At 36.5% G+C, this 19,123-nt stretch overlaps 2 protein-coding genes across 5 annotated transcripts; both read right to left on the bottom strand.

Moving 5' to 3' along the window:
• Window positions 1–15: 15 nt before the first annotated feature.
• On the bottom strand, window positions 16–16,170 carry Vps13d (vacuolar protein sorting 13D). Of its 4 annotated transcripts, none has more exons than XM_076784125.1 (22): window positions 15,610–16,170; window positions 15,146–15,336; window positions 14,844–15,075; window positions 14,569–14,765; window positions 14,312–14,479; window positions 14,015–14,252; window positions 7,175–13,944; window positions 6,960–7,110; window positions 6,658–6,886; window positions 6,210–6,453; window positions 5,763–6,131; window positions 5,408–5,596; window positions 5,014–5,337; window positions 4,645–4,837; window positions 4,380–4,562; window positions 4,071–4,301; window positions 3,631–3,657; window positions 3,179–3,339; window positions 1,944–3,113; window positions 1,693–1,805; window positions 1,094–1,523; window positions 16–1,033 (listed from the first exon to the last, which is right to left on the bottom strand). In XM_076784125.1, exons 1-22 carry the CDS (start codon window positions 15,704–15,706, stop codon window positions 932–934), a joined length of 12,009 nt encoding a protein of 4,002 aa, XP_076640240.1. In that variant the 5' UTR covers window positions 15,707–16,170; the 3' UTR covers window positions 16–931. The 4 variants fall into 4 exon arrangements, with proteins under 4 accessions (XP_076640240.1, XP_076640239.1, XP_076640241.1 ...); XM_076784124.1 differs by having other exon boundaries at window positions 6,960–7,116; XM_076784126.1 differs by lacking the exon at window positions 3,631–3,657 and having other exon boundaries at window positions 6,960–7,116.
• A 261-nt stretch (window positions 16,171–16,431) lies between these two features.
• On the bottom strand, window positions 16,432–18,866 carry Ost48 (dolichyl-diphosphooligosaccharide--protein glycosyltransferase non-catalytic subunit Ost48). Its single transcript, XM_076783523.1, has 3 exons — window positions 18,625–18,866; window positions 17,657–18,283; window positions 16,432–17,353 (listed from the first exon to the last, which is right to left on the bottom strand). The coding sequence occupies exons 1-3, from the start codon at window positions 18,755–18,757 to the stop codon at window positions 16,809–16,811; spliced, it is 1,305 nt and encodes a 434-aa protein (XP_076639638.1). The 5' UTR covers window positions 18,758–18,866; the 3' UTR covers window positions 16,432–16,808.
• Between the last annotated feature and the right edge of the window lie 257 nt (window positions 18,867–19,123).

Consider the following 19,123-nt stretch of genomic DNA (forward strand, 5'->3'; position numbering starts at 1 on the left):
AATGGAACGATAACGTATCAAACAAAAATAAGATTTATTTATTAAATTATATCGACTGCGTGAAAATTTTAGGATGTAACAAATCTAGACAATTGTATACAGATTATTATACACATCATTAACACGTTTGATACTTATTAGTTTATATACACAGCGTTAATCATCGAATAGCATAAATTTATACTGTAATATAAACATATATACTGTATTTAAACTGTACAAAATACCAGCTTTATAAAAAGTATTTAAGCTGATATTCCTGGTCTTACAGTATCTGTACTAGTTTTAAATTAATACCTTTACACACGCAATTGTTAGAAGAATGTACAGTTAACATAATCGTTAGTGGCATTATCTTTCACACAACGCTATGTTTAATATACCACACAAATAGTTTGTAAAATATTAAACTCGTTAATAAAAAAATGAATATTATTCCTATTCTATGCAAAAACTTTGGTTTTTGTCATTTTTTTTTTTATGTAACATCGATTTAAGTAGATTACGTTCCTGTAAATAAATATCTTACCCGCCTATATTTTACACGTTGTACGTATACATATATATACACTATTAAAAAATCTCACGCCACTTAGATTTTTTCTTTGATCTCAATACCAGTATCAAAATTATACGTGCACTAGCTGTACAACAACCAAATATTCTCACGTTCTTTTGTTAAATGTACTGTTAAACTAATACATTCTGTTGCGCTCGAGAAAATTTCACATACTCATTATAGATGCTGCGGTATCGATGGTGCCTTACATCAGTCTTATCGTCAACTTAGTTTAAGCGTAATAAGGCATCATTATGTGCACTATTAAAAAAGAAAAAACAAATACAGAAATCGAAGGACTGACTAGCATACGAAATATATATGGTTACATTAAACTCAAAGTAGAAAATATTGGTGTGCGGTCATTTGCTATTATTTGTAGTATTGAATGTCATCCAACATGTTGTCCGACGAAGATAGAGTCAAACTGCGTTCTTCGTGCATTCCCTTGGCATAGTTAATTTGTTGCGATACCTGTGAAATATTGAGCATTTGAAAATAATGTTTGATAATAAACTTTATATCGATACCCACTCGTTTGGCCACATCCTCGTTATCGCATCGGACTTTCGGTCTCCTCAAAAGTTCAGGGCCATCTACGTTAACAGCCACTGCTGAATCCGATCTGGATATTAATTCTATATAATACAACGTTACATTGTTACTTTCGGGTTTATGCATCGGCTGGCAATATAGCAAGTCTGCCAAGCTGACTTCGGTCACGACTCCTTTAGTGCCACCAGAAATAACGCGGATCCTCTCATTTGACACCAACACTCTTAGATTCTCCGTTCCACTTCGCAAACATTCATACGCTACAAACAGTTCCGAGTAGTCGTGATCGTTCACGATATAAAGAAATTCTTGGCCCTCTGCTTGTTGACGATTATATGGAGGTAATAAACCAGCTGGACCGCTCGCGACACGAGGAGGCCTGTCCCGTTTTGGTATCGTACGATGAGCACTGGGAACATCACAAACAGGTCACAATATATAATTTGCAAAAGGTTTTGAGAAAATGAGTTAAAAACCAGGAGACTCTAAACATTGAAAAACTTCAAAACCTTGTCAGAATTATAAGCAATTTTGTTTAATCGCGAACTTTTTCTTTGCTCACTTTGTACAGCACGTACCTTCTACTTGTCTCTCGTACTGCAGTGGCAGTTTCCGTGGCCAGGTCTAGAACTCCTACAACCGGTTTGGTAATCGTCCCAACAACTCCTTTACCAAAACCAGCAAAGAAACCCTGAAAATAGTACGCATTACAGACGTTATGCAGTAAACTTTTACTGTATGTTTTTCATTTGTTTTCTCATAAAAAATCACCCTCCACCCAATTGTTCTATAATTGCTCACACCCAACATAATAAATGTATTTACGTACTGGAAATCCTTCGTTCGCGGCACCGTCGTATGTCTGCTTGAAAATACTCGTAACACCTCCCAACAATCCAAAACCAAAACCTTTCAAACCGGCTACTAAGTGATCACTGCTACCCGCGGTGTTGGCTCGAATCCTCTGTCTAGCTTCCTCGTGTCTTTCATCCATTATGACACGTCCTAGTCCATCCGACAGAGACTCCGTCACTTTAGCAGCTGAATTCGAAATACCGTGCGTGACATTCTTCACTAACGTTTTAACGCTTCCTTCATAAATTAAACCAGAGACACCCTCGGTGACATCGTTCACGAAACCAAGGGGATTGCCCAAGAAGTCTACAGACCCTAATATTACGGCGGCTTGCCATTTTAATTCATCTTTGTAATGTTTTATAATGGAATGTACTAGAAACTGAGTACTTTCGAAAGGATGTTTCTTGAGGAAAGGATCCAATTCAATCGTAGCGTCTTCGAATTTAATTAAAGTTAAACCCAATTGTCTCTTTATTGCTTGAAGATGTCGCGGCAGTTTCATGGTGGTAAGCACGCTCAATTTTATCTGACTAGGGACAATTTTTAATGCGCCAAAGTAGTATCGCTTGGCGTGCGCTGCAGACACTTCGGAAATAAATCTTTGCGCTTTAAAATCATTCTCGTCTACCGGAACCTCCAATTCTGACCTTCCTGCACCGACAAAAGCAGCCATTTTCAAAATTAACTTTTCTTCCAAATGTATACAAAGCGGTTTAATAGTCACAATCACGTGTTTATATATCTCGGCATTTTGATTTTTAGACTTCAGCTTCTCGGCAACTACGTGTATCGACGGTCTAGGTTCACTTTCCGTGCGAGTAGATCGAGTCACGTACAAGACAGACGTACACTGTGCTTCGAACAACTGATTGTCAATTTGTATATCTTCGATACTCAGATCTAAGGTGGTATTGACAGGGGTTTGTAGAAGTTCTAACGAAATACCAGCCAATCGTGCAAACAACAGCTCCTCCACAGGCCTTCGAGAAACAATTGACAATCCGAGACCAGCTATTAAATTAACTTTTAGTTCTAATTCTTTGGAATTTAGGTTTTCGGCGTCCGTATTTATTTGAGTTGGACGGTGGCTAACAGCAATGTGTGACCAATCGCGTTCTTCCAGTAAAGCAAAGGTTTTCTTCTGTAAAGGGTTATTGGTAATTATTTTAATATTTCTCTTTATATGTTTGTAAAGTACATACATACCCTTTCTTTGATGTCCAGTACTTGTAAAACTCGTGTTGGCCCGTCAGTTGTTACTCTGACAGACAAGAAACCAGATCCTGGTCGTAACTTTTGTCTTCCTACGCGTTGTTCGATTGGTGGAGGATTACTATGAATCTGGGGGCCTAATACTGCTTCGCTCCCTAAAAAATATAATTACAGAATCTGTGCATAATACGTAGATTAATAAAAATTAAGTGGCTGCATAAAAGACTCGAAGTTAAGATACACATTTTACGAAAAATCTTTTGTTTCATGCATCGTTCAAAGACCACAGAGAAGTATATACTGTATATCTTGCTCTGAACCTTTGAAATATTTAATGCGCATAACGCTAATTAAAGAAAAAAACAAGCAAAAGTTTTAATACATAATACTTATACGTAAATTTATAAATAATTGACGATTTTAGTGTACTTCGAATCTATACGTACACATTTGCCAACGGGCGACACAGCCGCCTGCAACATTCATTATCAATTTAAGCTTCACGAGTCATAATAATAATATACTTTCGGAAGAAAAACGGGGTAGAAAACTATAAACTTCAAATCAATCAAACAAGAATACATAGATAACGTTACACGAGTCTTTCAACTAATTTGTATCTTTACTTTTACAGCCACTTTGTTTGAATTTGGTTAAACAAACCTTCGAGTTTTGATATAATGGATAAAATAAATGAAAAAATAATTTATGTGACAGTAATGATTCCCAGTAAGCGAATTAAATAATGAAAGCTTTGTTAACCGAGTGATACGAAATGGCAATGAATAAAAACAAAAAATTTATAAGTACATGTGTCAAAATAAAAGGTAAATATAGGCTTTACTAAAGAATTATTTAAAATAGATTAAATGTCCATCTGTCAAACCTTCGTGTAATCCCATGAATCCATCTTTTGACTGAACACACATATTTTTATGGACACAACATAATCGACCATCGTCAGTAAATCGCCAAGTTTGCGTTGATCTTCTTCTAGGGTCAGGTTTTCTTAATTTAAGTGCACAGTACGTAAATGGCTGTGGTGCTGTACCCGCAATGTCTAGAACTAACACCATCTCTGGGGTGTTCGAATGTTTATCTCTAGGTGGACTAGAACCTAGTTTATCAAAACAATCACTTTAGAATGATTAAAAAAACAATCAGAGTTAATGATATAAATTTTCTCACTGCGCACCTTCGTGTTGCAACTGCCCATCGCCGGTCATCCTCCACAACTGGGATCTGGCCCCATATTGCTTTCTTCGTAAAGCAACCCATCCACCGGGACCAGCTTCTAAGACTAATCTTTGCGTTTCGACATCTAGAGGATCAAGACCACCTTCTCCTGTTCCAAGATCGCAGTCAGTTTTGAAAGTTCCTAAATTTAACAATTACCACGCTTATAACGACTAACTTTCGCAGCAAGTAACATCAATATCTGATAGAAGAATAGGAATTACCAGTGAAAGCGATATAAATAAAGTTTTCGTAAGTCAAGCCCCTACCCTCTCCAAGTATATTCAAATCGTATGTGGCAGTTACACCACCAGGTGCTGTTAACACTAAACCTGCAGACTGTATTGGTTCATCCAACGCATATGGTACGGATGAATGAGGTCGTACAGTCCATTGTAGGTTATTATGTACAGTGACCTATAAGAATAATCTTGAAAATGATTTCTAATTAATTCGCTTAAATATCTTAATGAATGAAAATTGAGAACGAAGACGATAAGAATGTAACTACCCGAATAATTTAAAGAAATTTGCATAGAAATTGTTAAAACAACAAGAAGTATGACTTTTATTAAGGTTCTACGAATAATCACCTGATTAATCACTAGTGGAACTTCCGAGAAATTATCAACTCTTATAGGTGGTGGCATAGTATCTGCATCAGTGAACACTATAAAATACGTGCTTTCTTGCAGAACCACGTCTACTCGAAGAAAGTGCATTCTTCCTGATGCATCTCTAATGTTAATCGTCAATGAATAACTGTCGTCTAGTTTGATACCACCTGACCACATACAATCTTCAACATTCATAATACGAACACATAACAATAAATCTTTATCAAGACGTGGCCAATGAAATGGCATATGGCAGTCTGGCATAATTTTAATATACGTTGCCTGGGCATCAGGATGGCTCTGGAAAGGGTAAAACATAACAATCTCTCGCATACATAACAAACGTAACAAAACTTTAGTTCTTACTTACAATTGTTGTGGTAAAACATTTTTGTGCTAACTCTAATGTAAAACTTGATTTATTATGCAACTGGTATCTAGGAGACAATGTAACTACAGTTGTAGCTCTATATTTTCCTCTTGCTGTCCGAGTAGCTACACTGATCAAATAAACTATATCAGGTCGACCATCGCGTAAGGATATTCTAAGACGGTGTACCTAAAGGTATAAAGACATAGTGATTGGAAGTTATCTCCTCCGCTTTAACTGATTATAATGGTATTGCAAAGGTTCTAACGTCTCTTTAATTATTCGTGTAACTTTAATGCTTCGCCCATTAATGCTTTTTTTAACGAAAATAAAGATACGAAGATAATTTACAAACCTGTATTCCAGGCTGTAAATAAAAGTGTTGAGACCACTGTGGTATTCCCTGAGGATGCACTGCAGTACCAACCCTCACTGATAAAGTTCTGCTAGCTTCTTCATCACTGAAAGAGAACAATAATGGCGCTACCATTCTTGCCTTCTCGTGTTCCTCAAACTGTCCAGCCGCTTCCGTTCCAACTCCCTCTTGCCGAAACACCAACGGCAAACCAGTCTTGTTAATGATCCAATATGGCGCGGTAATGTTAATTTGTATGGCAGACCCTTTTTCTATATTAACAGCTGCATGCAGAAACAATATCCTTCCAGCGGAATCCGTCAACCTGAGACGAGCGGTGAAGGAACTAGTATTTGGTGGCAATATCATCTATGAAAAAATATGCTTACTTTAAGCGCCAGTAGAATATTAATGAAATTTAAATAAAAAAAAAGATAATTTATTCACCGTTCCTGATCCAGAATAACCATCTAGTTGTATAGTGACTTCTAGCTGTTCTTCGATATTTACTGTATGCAAATTTGCACTACCACCAGGTAGAATTTGACCACTTTCTGTACCAACTTCATATAATAATTCATGTGGCAATAAATTAATCACTGTAATTGGAGCCATCACGGTTATGGTGTGTGCTGGCAACATTTGACTCATATCCGGCGGATAATAATCTCGCATCACTGCTACACACATCCTATAAAAATATAACACTTTTAAAAAGCTATCAAATTATTCTACTTCAGCGATTTTCAACCGGTGTGACGCAAGAGTACTACTACAGAAAAGGACGAATTAACAGAGATAAGAAATGATAAAAAATTTAGTGATTAATGTAAGTGTGCTGCAAAATAAAAAGGGTTGAAAATCGCTACTCTACTTCAACAGCATAGAAACCTACCTAAATATATTATTATGATTAGCTCTACATGTAATACGATTCTCTATAACTTCTAATGGTTTCTTTACTACTGTCCAATCTATAGTTTCCGTACAGTATTGAAATAAATTGTTTAAATGTATGGGTTTTAAACACATTTGCACACCAGTATGCGTCAAAGGTACCGATATAGTAGATTGTGCAGGTACTTGCAGAATTCTATCACTAACAGATAAAGTCAGAGGTAAATCTAAAAGAAGAGGGCATTAAAATAAGCGATAAATCAATTATTAAGTTCATATCAAAGAAGCAAGGAAACATACATTCAAAATGATTTAAAGATTTCTCCATTTTGATCTCCACCATGTGTCTTAATTTATTAGATATTTGTAAAGCTGATCTAACGGTAACTAATTTCCTAGCTGATCCTTCTAATTCAACTGCAAATACTATTCTAGCCTTCGTTGTCAACATCTGAAACTGAAATCAATTATTTAGGCATAGCAACGATTAATACGCGAGAACACAATTTATTTACCAATCGTTCGTTTCCTGATGGACCAGTTACATTTCCATTTGCGTGTCGAAAATATATCCCAACACGATCTACTGTAACTGGATCTACTGGATTCCATCCTTCCACGAGTACTGTGATTTGATGTCTGCGAACTGTGTGCGTGGCATGATGCCTTAATTTTCCTCTTCCTTCAAAAGTGAATGGAACAGTGTTTCCTGAAGTAACTTCAATCCACGTGTCATCCTTTTGAAAATCATTTTTTGTCTTGAAATTGTGTCCTACTTCCTTGATATCATCCGCAGTAGCAATAATAGTTTTAAACCACAATTTGCAGCCCGTCTCATTCTTCAATGCAAACGGAATGAAAGGTAGTCTACGCCGATATGCTTGGCCACTTCCCGATGATTTATTCACATTTATATCTTTAACTGACGTCAAATAAAAATCTTGCATCCAATTGTTCTTCACTAATTCTATTAACTCGGTTAATGTTGAAGTAACGTTAACGTCGACAGAATCCTGAGAGTCAACAGATATCTGCAGCCTTTTTGAATTAAGGGAGTTAGTCGATGTTTGTTCCCATTGAATGGTAGCACGCCATGGTTCAATGAAAGGTTCCCACCCACTGAGAACTCTATTATAATAATCAATGCTAACAGTAGAAGATATAAGACCAGGTCCCATGCATTCCTGTCTCAAATTAAGTTCTAATAATGTGATTTCTAGCAGTGGCACGTCGGCATCTCTACAATCGTCTATAATACATATCCTGGTGCAGGAGGTTTGTAATTCAACAGTATGGAAAACAGACTCGTTCTTCGTATTAACGTCAGAATTAGGTACTGCATTTTGCGTCAACCATAAAGCCGCTTCATCTAATTGACCATTACAGAGCTGCAAAGCTGATCTACAATCAGAGTCCATGAACCCCAGTGCTGTTAACTTTTGTACTTGTCTTTCTGTAGAAGTCAACGCTTCGCTTGAACGTTGCTTCGCTACTAAAGTCTGTTTTGGAAGAGAACTGAGCATCCTGGAGAACATTGTTACATCGTGGTAGCTCAATCTCACACACAATGGCTGAAATTGTACTTCAAGACACTTATCCTGCGTTAGATCTAAACTAGCCCCTACAGGATCGATTATAGAGAGAGCAGTCTCTTCTTCTAGTCCTAGAATGCAGGAGAACAATTCGCAGTGGGATAAGTTGCAGGAAAGAGGTTTCTCTCCTTCTTGAGGGGCAGACCTATATGAAAGGACAGCTGTGCTCTTTAGAATCACAGCATTGGTATCACAGACTGATGTGTCTTCTACAATGACCAATTCTGAATCAGTGATATTGATCTTTAGTTCAAACGGTATCATAGCAAAAGCATTGTTTTCATTTTCCTGATTACTCTCTGTGGCCACTTGTGCCATTCCAAAAATAGGTTCTGGTTCTGGAGAATTCAACATCAAAAAATCTTTTACAGCTTCCCACCAGTCCAGTATAGCAGTCAAACGCATACTATGCACAAGAATAGTTGTTGCTGCATTCGCCTTCCGTCTTCTGTGATGTACTTCAGCCTGTACACGATTCTCGTTGTTAGAATTTCTTAAAGGTTGCAAAATACTTGTGAAAACGTTGGACTGACTACTAGCAGGCTCATCTTGGAATCGCATATCCGTAATCAATATCTCTTGAGACACTAGGTCTATATCTTGAGACCCATCACTCAATGAATCCAGAGTCAGTCTAGATTTTATGAAATTAATACATGCTAGAGCCGCGATATTATAATTTGGATGTAACTTAACAGTGACATTCACTAGCTCAAGGGTTATGCACGATTTCTTCCAAATCTTTTCTCCATTATCTACACTAACTATAGAATACTCAACCGTTTGGTTCAAGTCTTGCATGAACTGTCGTAAGTCATCCAAATTTTCTCCAATATTGTAAGAGAGAAGACCCCGAATCAACATGTATTGAGCAGGATCTAAAGCGCAATCCATCGTTGATAATATACCGTGTATGCTTAAATCAGGAATTTCTCTACTAATATAGGTGTCCAAGTTTCTTTCAATGCGTAATTTTAAGTGACACATCTCCGTGAGCAAAGACGATCCAAGTTTCTTAATAAGAAAACCACCGACAATCAGGGTGTCTATATTTTCGTTCTGGTCGTCGCACTTTAATCTCTTGGCTGCATAAACGTCCATATTAACCAATTCAAGAAACATTATATCTAACATACACTTCTCCATTACTTCAGAAATTGCAAACTGATTGTGAGCAGTGAGTTCTCCGAGATCCAATAATATTAATTCATCGGATCTGGAACTGACCGGCAGTAAAATCACAGGTGCACCTGCGTGAAGTTTCAATGATAATCTTATGCTTCGTTTATTGGTATCTATAATAGCTCCTACACCAGCTCTTAAATTCGCCATTATAGTCCAAAGTTGAGAAAAATGACCAAAAAATGCCTGAAGTTCTGCTACAAATCTCTGAGTATGTACGTAATGGACTGCAGACATTTCTAATTTCAATTGAGCATCATAAGGTCGTTCCTCGGCGTCTACATAACTAGAATACTGAAAATTTAGCGCTTTCCTTCCCGAGGATAAAAACCTCTCTCTGTAAAATCTGCCATGTGGCGTCAGATCCAATAAAGACATAGATCCCAAGGATCCTGATACTTTTGTTTTTCCATCTGCTTTTAAAATGTGCATATTAGCATTAGACACATTGGCTTTCGCTATTTCTCTCTCAGACTGTATTAATACTAATGTTAACGACCTAACTTCTATTTCAGTTTCTGAGCGTAAAGGCAGATTGTCCGCCTTGTCTACCTGATCCACGTCAATAGAGGTTTGATGCATGGTAACTTTAGCATTAGTTCCTGAAGGTCCTGCAAATCCAAAAAAATCGAAAACCACCATCCAAGACTCTACACTTATCACCAAATCCAAACAATTGAAGTCTACGGTTACACTTTTCTGATGAAACTGATCCTTTGTTTGTTGACCAGGATCTGGTTCAGTTATTGTGATGCTCATTAGTACCAAATTTTCTTCGTTCGTAGATGCACCAGGCGATGGGGGTGGAGTATTCGGTGTACCCGCTAGCGACACTGGTTTCCTGCGCCAATGAGCAGGAATTGTACCATACAATGTGTCAGTCTCCAATCTGTCGGGCAAACTTCCCCGTCCAAACTCGCTTCTGAACTGTTGTATAAATGCAAAGTCTGGACAGGATTTAGAAACACCAGCAGGAAGCTTTGCACGAGTTGGTGCTGAAGACTGCATCATACATCGATGTCGTGAACCAATGGGACACAACAAATCTTCCATAAGTAGAGAACGCAGAGCAACCTGAATAGTAGATTCGTTTCTTTGTAATTTCTCATACTTTGCAATAAAATCTCTCATAGACAATTCAACTAATGGTTGCTCTAGGATGCCCTGTTTTAATTCCACGCTCAAAGTGGGCAATTCGAATAAAACCTTAATAGGAAGATCGAGCTTCTCGGAGTAATTTGGTACTTTGTTCATTATCTGTGAGTTTTGAACTGGGACCGATACTGGCATTGAGAACAATCTATTTATTGTATCCAACAACTGTTCATACTGTCCTCGAGACAAAGATACTTTCAGAGGCGTCATCACGACTCCATGAACTTGAACGATCGGGTTACCCGAGAAATCATCAAGGAAATAGCTGGGACTTTGTACTAACGCGTTTTCCTTCTCAACTACAATTTTTAAAACAGTATCATGTAAGACTGGTTTTCCAGACTCTTTGCAAGAATACATCTCTTCTGCTCTTAAAGGTAAATTGCTATGACCCTGACTAAGATTAGAAGATATTTCAAGAGAGTACAGATTCATGTCTCTGACTTCCAAAGTTAACTTGTGTTTCGCCATAGATCCGTGATGAGGCTCATGTTGCAAAGACATAGTGCCAAGATGAGCAACAACAACTTGACGACTATGGGATGATCGGGGTATCACCAATACAGGGCTGTCAAGAAGTATGTCTAGTTTCAAAGATAAGGCCCCTGAATTTTCCAAATCTACAGATAGACTTGGCAAACGTCTGCGCGGTGGTATTGACCAATCTTCCGCATTAACTAAACCAATAGCCATATCCGTAGCTGCTGCACTGATCTGGCGAGCAAGGTTTTTCAAATACTGTTTAAATTCATCAGCACATGAACGTAGTTCAGAGAGCAGATGAGGAGCGTGGGTATACCATACACTACCTATACGTATGGTTAAATCTATCAAGGTCTCCATTCCATCCTGTTGCTGTGTACATGGTTTGATACAACGATATGCTGAGAATCGAAATGCCTCTGGCTGATCGGTTAAACCAGTAAAGTGTTCCAGTGACTGTTGAGGTGGATCTGCGATAGGATCCCTTCCAACACTGACAATCCGTTGATGTGTTTTGCCAGTTAATGTTTGATCTAACACTTGTAAACCTCCGAGTGATCCAGAGATTGAAGTATTTACTGCCAAAGTCGCTTGTATACGAGCATCACACATTGTAGCAGTGGCAATTTTCTGGCCTACCAAATGATTATCATGCATTACTGCCCGCAGAAGTAAAACGTTCAATTTATGGAAGTCGAATGTTATTTCTGTCCTGTTTGAGATTTTTGGTTCCACAGTTTGATTCGAAAACGATTCTTGTCTTTCTATGTTTGGCCTCATTTTTCGAGATGGAAATATCCTCCTAAAAAAGCCCATCAATTCTACTATTGTTTCTTGATTGGCGATAATATCCAAGTTGTTAAATTGTATGTTGGCAACTCTCAAATTTTCCGAACTGTCATACACCAATGTTAACTCAACAACAATCAAGGCCTCCGAGTCCATCTTGTCCAATTCAATGAATGAATTATTCCTTGGAGACTGAGGATTCTTAGTTTTACTTGCCAAAGTGGATAAAGCATTAGTCAAAGCAACCGGAGAAGTTAACCTCCTTGGTAGGGTAGGATCTGGAGATCCAGGAGACACTGGTGAAACAGGTGACGTCGGTTCCGAGTCTCTTAAACTCCCAGAAATACTGTCCATTCCCACGTGTTTGTGACTGGCTACTAATAACTCAAAGTCGGGACCAAATTCTTGAAGAGCATCAACTAGAAGTAATCCGTGCACTGACAAAGAAACATTAACGTCTACTGTCCTTCTACAGAAAGCAGCTCTAACTCCAGATACTTGTAGTTCTGCCACACTGCGGCCTCTGGATTGCAGTTCAAAGGTCATTTGGTCAATAATAAATTGGACCATCACAGCATGACTTATACACTTGTCTGCATTTTCTTCTTTCTTTGGGCTTTCAGGTTCTACATTGACCACATTCGTTTGTGGAATTCCGGTAGACTTGGAGAAACTTGAAAGTAAAGTGTACATCAATCTAATTGCCTCTACCTTTTGCTCGTTAACGTGCACCACTAATCTTGGCAAATTTCCCGATACTGTTACAGATGGAAAGTTTGGATCTGATGTGGAGAAAACACGTCTTTCAATTTGTAATGATATGTTAAAACGTTCCAAAACATGTAGACTGGACATCCCTCTAGTTCGTACATGTTTCCAATTATCTTTTACTTTTCCTACTAAAATCTGTAAATCGACCAAGTCGATAGTGTAATGATCATACAATTTTTGGTGTAACGCGGTTTCAGATATAGTCTGAAAATCTTGAACAGAACCATTTTCTTGGCTGCCAGGTGGAGTTGAGCAAGGTGTTTCAAATCTCTCATCTTCGTCATCGCTATTTGTCCCTGAACCTGGCTTTATGATCACTTCGTTATTTTGTACATAATTCGTTAAATGAAGTTTGCCAAAATCAACAACTACGACTGCAGCATTAGAGTCCGTAAAATTTTCTACCAATAAAATTTGTGGTGCTGATATATTAAACTGTAAGTCCCAAGAAGAACGATACACGAAGTCTCCTTCCAAAATCTGTTCCCAATTTTTTATAAGTTGTCTTCGTGTTCTACGCTTCATTGCTTGTAGTCTTTGATTGGACGATGACCTATGCGGCTTACACATAAAATCTATGAGCCAATATATTACAGTGGGATTATACACTATATCCAGCGACCTGGAGTTAACATGTAAGGAGTGATCGGCGCTCAAGTGTAACGGTCGTTTCTCATAAGTCATCTCAAATAAATGTTGAGGCAGTTGACTTACTAATTTTTCTGTGGAGCTACGTGCCCGCGATGTTGCAAAGGATACTACTTGAGGTTGTATCAAAATAGGAAAAGTAGAATTTTCTGTAAGATAGTCATGCAAATACAATGCTCCCAAACTAATAAAAAATTTATGAGATCCAGACCTAGGCCTTGAATCGTAAATTAAATTTACTCGTTCAAATTGTAGCTCTATTACAGTTTTCGCGTATTCATTATCACTTTTCGTTGTGCAAAGAGAAACAGCACCCTTCGATAACGTAAAATTAAACTGTCCAAATACAGTATCGCGACGCAATAACGTATCATCGTCTATAGTATCTGCCAAAACGTCCAGAAGTTCTCCATCAAAAGTGGAAGATGTACCCTGAGTATTTGTGTTTGGTGCTTTAGAATACCATCCCCACCATTGTGGAAACCATTGTTCGAGCATTCCACGTGGTTGCGGTATGTTAACATTTGAATTTTGAACAGGTTTTGGAGGCCTAACTTTTTGCATCGATATTTCTCTCAAGTCCTTAAGTACATCAAAACTTCTTTCCTGTTCTATTTTGTCCTTTAATTGTTTAATGTCTGGAGGTAAAATACTAGTTGGGGTTCCTATAAAATAATACTACTTAATAGCAAGAAGTCACAAAGGAAAAAGGCGTTACAATTTTCAATTAAGTACCTAATAATTTAGTGTAAGTTTCGACATACAAGATATTTTCTTTGCCTCTTTTCAGTATATCTTCCCAACATAATTTGGGCTTAAAAGCCTCCCTACCAATATGACAACGTGCTGCATATTTCCACCATTCCTTAGGTGCTGCAGACACACTAACTGTTGGACGACAAAGTCTCTGTTGTTTACGACGATCTATATCTTTCAGGCTCTTTATACACTTGATTATTTGTTCATATTGCACCTAACAAAAAAGTTGCTAGTACTTTGCATTAATATAAACACTTAAATTTAATAACTCACATCTGTAAGACATAGTGGGACATCATCCAACAAAAGATCTACAATAATTCTTGGTTTATTTGTAGATCTTAATGGTCGTTCAGACCTATCTCTTTTAACATGTGCTCTTGCGCTAACAGGCGATAAAATGTGGTTTTTCTTTATGTTTTTTAGCTCGCTCATAGCAATCTAACAAAAAAAAAGTATAACTCAAGGCACTATCAAGGAATTCATTTTAAAATATTGCTGAGATAGTTTATATAAAAATAAATATATACAGCTAAATCACCGAGATTGAGGGAACCAAAAAACTCATCCGATTTCAAATGATTCCAGTAAACAGAAAGTCTATCAAGTTCCATAAGTTTAAAGGAAGCATCTGTAAAATTCCACGAAGTAGAACCTGGTACCCAACTGGCATCGCAACTTTGAGCAGTTATGGCTCCTATAGTTATACCAAGTGCAATACCACTATCTATCAATTAAAATCATTTTGCATCTTTATTATTAGCAACATAATTTCTTATTCAATTAAATAAGCTTATTCTTTTACCATCTGATAATGTTACCCCATCTTCGTATCTTATATGGACATCTTTGATATTAAGTTGTAAATTTTCAATGATATTTGTTACTAAGGAAGTACCATAATTTACCCAAGAACTATAACTGGTAGCATAATAACCAGGATCACATTCTGTGTCTGCTCTCCATCTTCCTTCTAAAGAATCTAATCGACTCAATTTATACTGTAGAAGTGCCTGTTCCTCTGTTTCGCTATCAAACTGTAAATTTAATACTTAATGATAAATATATAGAATCACAAATAATACAAAAGTGTTATAATGCATGTACCTCGCTCAAACTTATTGGTCCTGCCACTAAATAAAGTTGTTCTATCACTATAACCCAAGATGCTGTCCTTATTTGACGAACAGGTACTTCCAACCTGACCTTTCCAATGAAACCTGCTTTTATTTCTATGGGTAACCCAATATGACGTAACGCTTCCTTTTTTAATGGTAGATTTTCTAATTCTACTTTTCCTAACAATGAACATAAGATTTTAAACATAAATATTAATTCTAAGAGTTCTAATAAGAACTTCATATTATAAGCAATTCGTATCTAACAAAGATCAGCCTTGAAATGAATTTCAATGAACTACACAAGTTACAATATAATATATAACAAATTATAAATATTTCAACAAAACTATGATAATATTATCAACGAACATATATTGTCAATGCGTGATTTAGTGCAAATTCATTTCTAAAGTTAAACAAGTATGATTCTGAACGGTAACATAACCTTACCTGACAATAAAGCAATGCTCAATTGATCTGTATTCAAATTTTCGACATACTTTCCGAGGTAATTATTTAACACCCAGGCTACGAGTCCTTCCAACATTTTGAAAAAGTAGAAAGTTTCTTAATAAATATAAAAACGGATGTACAAGCAGAAGTAGGCATAAATAACCTGTTTAGGTTATGTTTTCAGAGTTTCATTCACGCTTTCGAAATTCGCGAAATAACAGCATTTGTAGATCGTACTAACGACAAAGTACGATTATTCTTAAGTAAAAGTAACATATTCTATGTTGATCTACTACTGCATTTATAAGAAAAACTATGAAATTCCTCGTTAACACTGGAAGTCATATCAAACGACTCATTGATCGAACACCGGCGATTTGAACTGTTACGTACTGGTTCGACATTGTCAATAGGACTTTGAATCTTACGGTTTTTTTACGGAAAAACTCGTTTTTCTTAGTATTTATATAGCACAAGATTTCAATTAATAGTCTATGTAGATATGTTGTCTCACGTATTATTATTAGACGCTCGAGGTAATGCGTCTGCAATCATCCATTAAAAATGTCTGAAATTTCGAGACATCAACAGAAATGTTGCGGATTACACAACTAAAAAATAAAACTTTGTGTTTCTCTTTCCAATTATAAGAACAATTTCCATCTGTCTTTTACATGCAAATTCACGTTCGCATAAAGTGTACTCGCGATGTACTTTTACTGACCAATGAGAAAACTCTATTTAAATGTTCCACGCAACAATTAGTGGATGAAACATTTAATAAATTAAACTGGGGAATTCCGAATAACTAGCTATAAAAACAGAGTACAAGTTATTTATTTACATTTTTTCTCCATTTATTGTAGTAACCATAAAAACATTATTTAAAGGTATCTAACATTACACAGAAAAAAAATTTTGATAGTTCATGTGCAGATAGGCTTCGTGCGATTCTTACGCTTTTTGCATTCAAATACAAGTTGTACCCCCCAATTTCCAACATTTCACTAAATAAATATAAACTTTTTACCACACACGCACCTATATGTTTTAAATGCCTACCACTTTGTTAATGTCTGATCAAGCACTTTCTTCTTTTCCTCAATGTGTTCATTATGAAAATAACATACTGAATTTTATATAATTGGTTGTAATTGATTGTAAAGTATTTATAAATTTTTATAACCGCAAAGAGTTTATTCAGACTTTGGTTTTGTGTCCTCCTTATAATGTAGGAACACAAGCGAAAATAAAAATACGCCACCCATCATCGAAAATGCGCTTATATAATAAGGAAATGCACTTGGTATAAAACGTTCATACTGTGTATGTTGCAAAGGACGGACTGACACTTGTGTTGTACTATACAAATGGGTCAAACCAATACGAGTGTAATCCACTTTAAATTGATAAACCCCATAGACATCAGGGATTTTAAATCTTGCTTCGTATCGACCGTTTCCTACTGGTTTCATCGTCATACGGACAAAAGGATCAATTCGAACGAATTCCAATTGCAAATCATTTGTTTCATAAGGTACCCATTTATCGCCTGACAATTTTTGAACATCAATGGAATAAACAACATCATCCATTATCGTATAAGCTGCCGGCGGTTCGGACTCTCCGACTCTGTGATGATAAACGGAAGAGACACGTATTACACCATTTTCTTTGAAGACCCATCGGGCGATCGCTGTCGCTACAATCCCATTTCCAGATTTCTCATGTTTCTGTCCACCTATGTTATTTATTAAATATATAAATATTGTAATATTACTACAATTAAGGAAGGAATACATATGTACCAGCGATTATGAAAGTGGTCTAAGTCATAGTTTTAAAAAATATTCTAGCATTGTAAAATATAATTTTTAATTGAAATTTGATATAGAAATATGTTTTTCGGAACCTTAAATAACTTAAACCATTTTCAAAATTAATATTCTTAAATTGGGTGGTTTTACATTATTTTTTCAAGATTCTATAGATCCAAAAAGAACTCCTATTTAAAGAGATAATCCTTTTCTGAAATTACTCTCACCTTGGACTTTCTGAATGGGGCTAGTGAAAGCTTCATCACTAAAGAAATATAGTGATCCAGAGAACACTACTCTCGCATTGTTCCTAGCTTGAAGAGCTGCAATTAATAATGTGTTCTTGCCAACTGCATGAGGATAATCCTTTATAGGATTTTGTGGATTGTATGAATATGCTGAACTAGATGCTGTCAATAGACGCAAAATTAAAGAATTGTCTGTATCTGCGATTAGTCCAGTTCCCTGATAAAGTAAGGGTTGTACATTTTTGTTTCCAACAATGACAGGGGCATCTATTAAGTTAGATGGATCCGCAACTATTTTAGTATGATATCCATTATCAGTAACATCATAGTTTAAGTGATCTATAACTGCAGAACCCTCTTCATCGATTTCAAAACCACACTCAGATGCTAGTTCATGCAATGCATGTCCAGACTGAGAAGAACCAGCAACCAAAACATTACCACCACCATCGATAAAATCAGTTATGGCCTCTACGCTTAAAGCTCCACCAAATTCTTCCACGGATGGAGCAAATATTATTAAATGTTTGTATAAATATTCTCTGTACTTTGAGAGTGATAAATTAGCATCATCTGCTAATTTAAATGTTAATGTATAACCACTATCTGCAATAAAGCAGAAACAAAATATTAAAACTTTTTATGCCACTTTAACCCTTTGACAAGTACGGTCCAAGGTAAATTATTGCAGCAATGATTTCGTACTCTATTTTGTCAAAATAACTTACAATACTTTCAGTCATTATTATTCTAAGGCCAGAATATCTAAAAGCTTAACCTTATCAACGAAATTTTTTTAAACGTTCATAAAAGTGTACATGCAATAATCTCTTAAGAACAATTACATAAATATAGCGTTACTATAATTTGTAGGGAAGGAATTGTAAAACGGCTGTCAACGAACAATTGATGGACATTTAACCGAAAATAGCCGAATGTTTACGTACCCTGTAACGTTTTGAAAAATATGGAATGCGTTTCTCTTATAGCTAAATTGTCGAGTAAAACGAGCGTAGGTCCAGCAGCATTCGCGATACCGAATATCGCGAATAAATAGAGGAACTTATCTGTAAATCTCATTGTTCACCATACGTAGTAATCACTTGCCACGAGACAAACCGGTACGATCTACTAGCCTATTGTAGCTGGCATAGGCTACACACCGTATAGCGGCTTCGCATACAACACACGTAACCAAACGGAAACCACCTTGTATCGGAAGTGACACGTCCTCCAGCGAACCGCGAGAATGAAACTTACTATACAAGCTATATCTAGAGAAAATGAAAGAAGACTTTTCTTCCACATTTTTTATATACAATCTGATGGTAACATTGCATCTATGATATTTTAAAGAGTGTACGATAAACGCTTGTCGTTGACATTGAGAAAAAATTTCTTCCTTGGATGCAATTTATTTTACGTACATGCGAAAACGCACGTCAT

This window comes from Colletes latitarsis, chromosome 2 (assembly GCF_051014445.1).
Source record: "Colletes latitarsis isolate SP2378_abdomen chromosome 2, iyColLati1, whole genome shotgun sequence".
Classification (NCBI taxonomy): domain Eukaryota; kingdom Metazoa; phylum Arthropoda; class Insecta; order Hymenoptera; family Colletidae; genus Colletes; species Colletes latitarsis.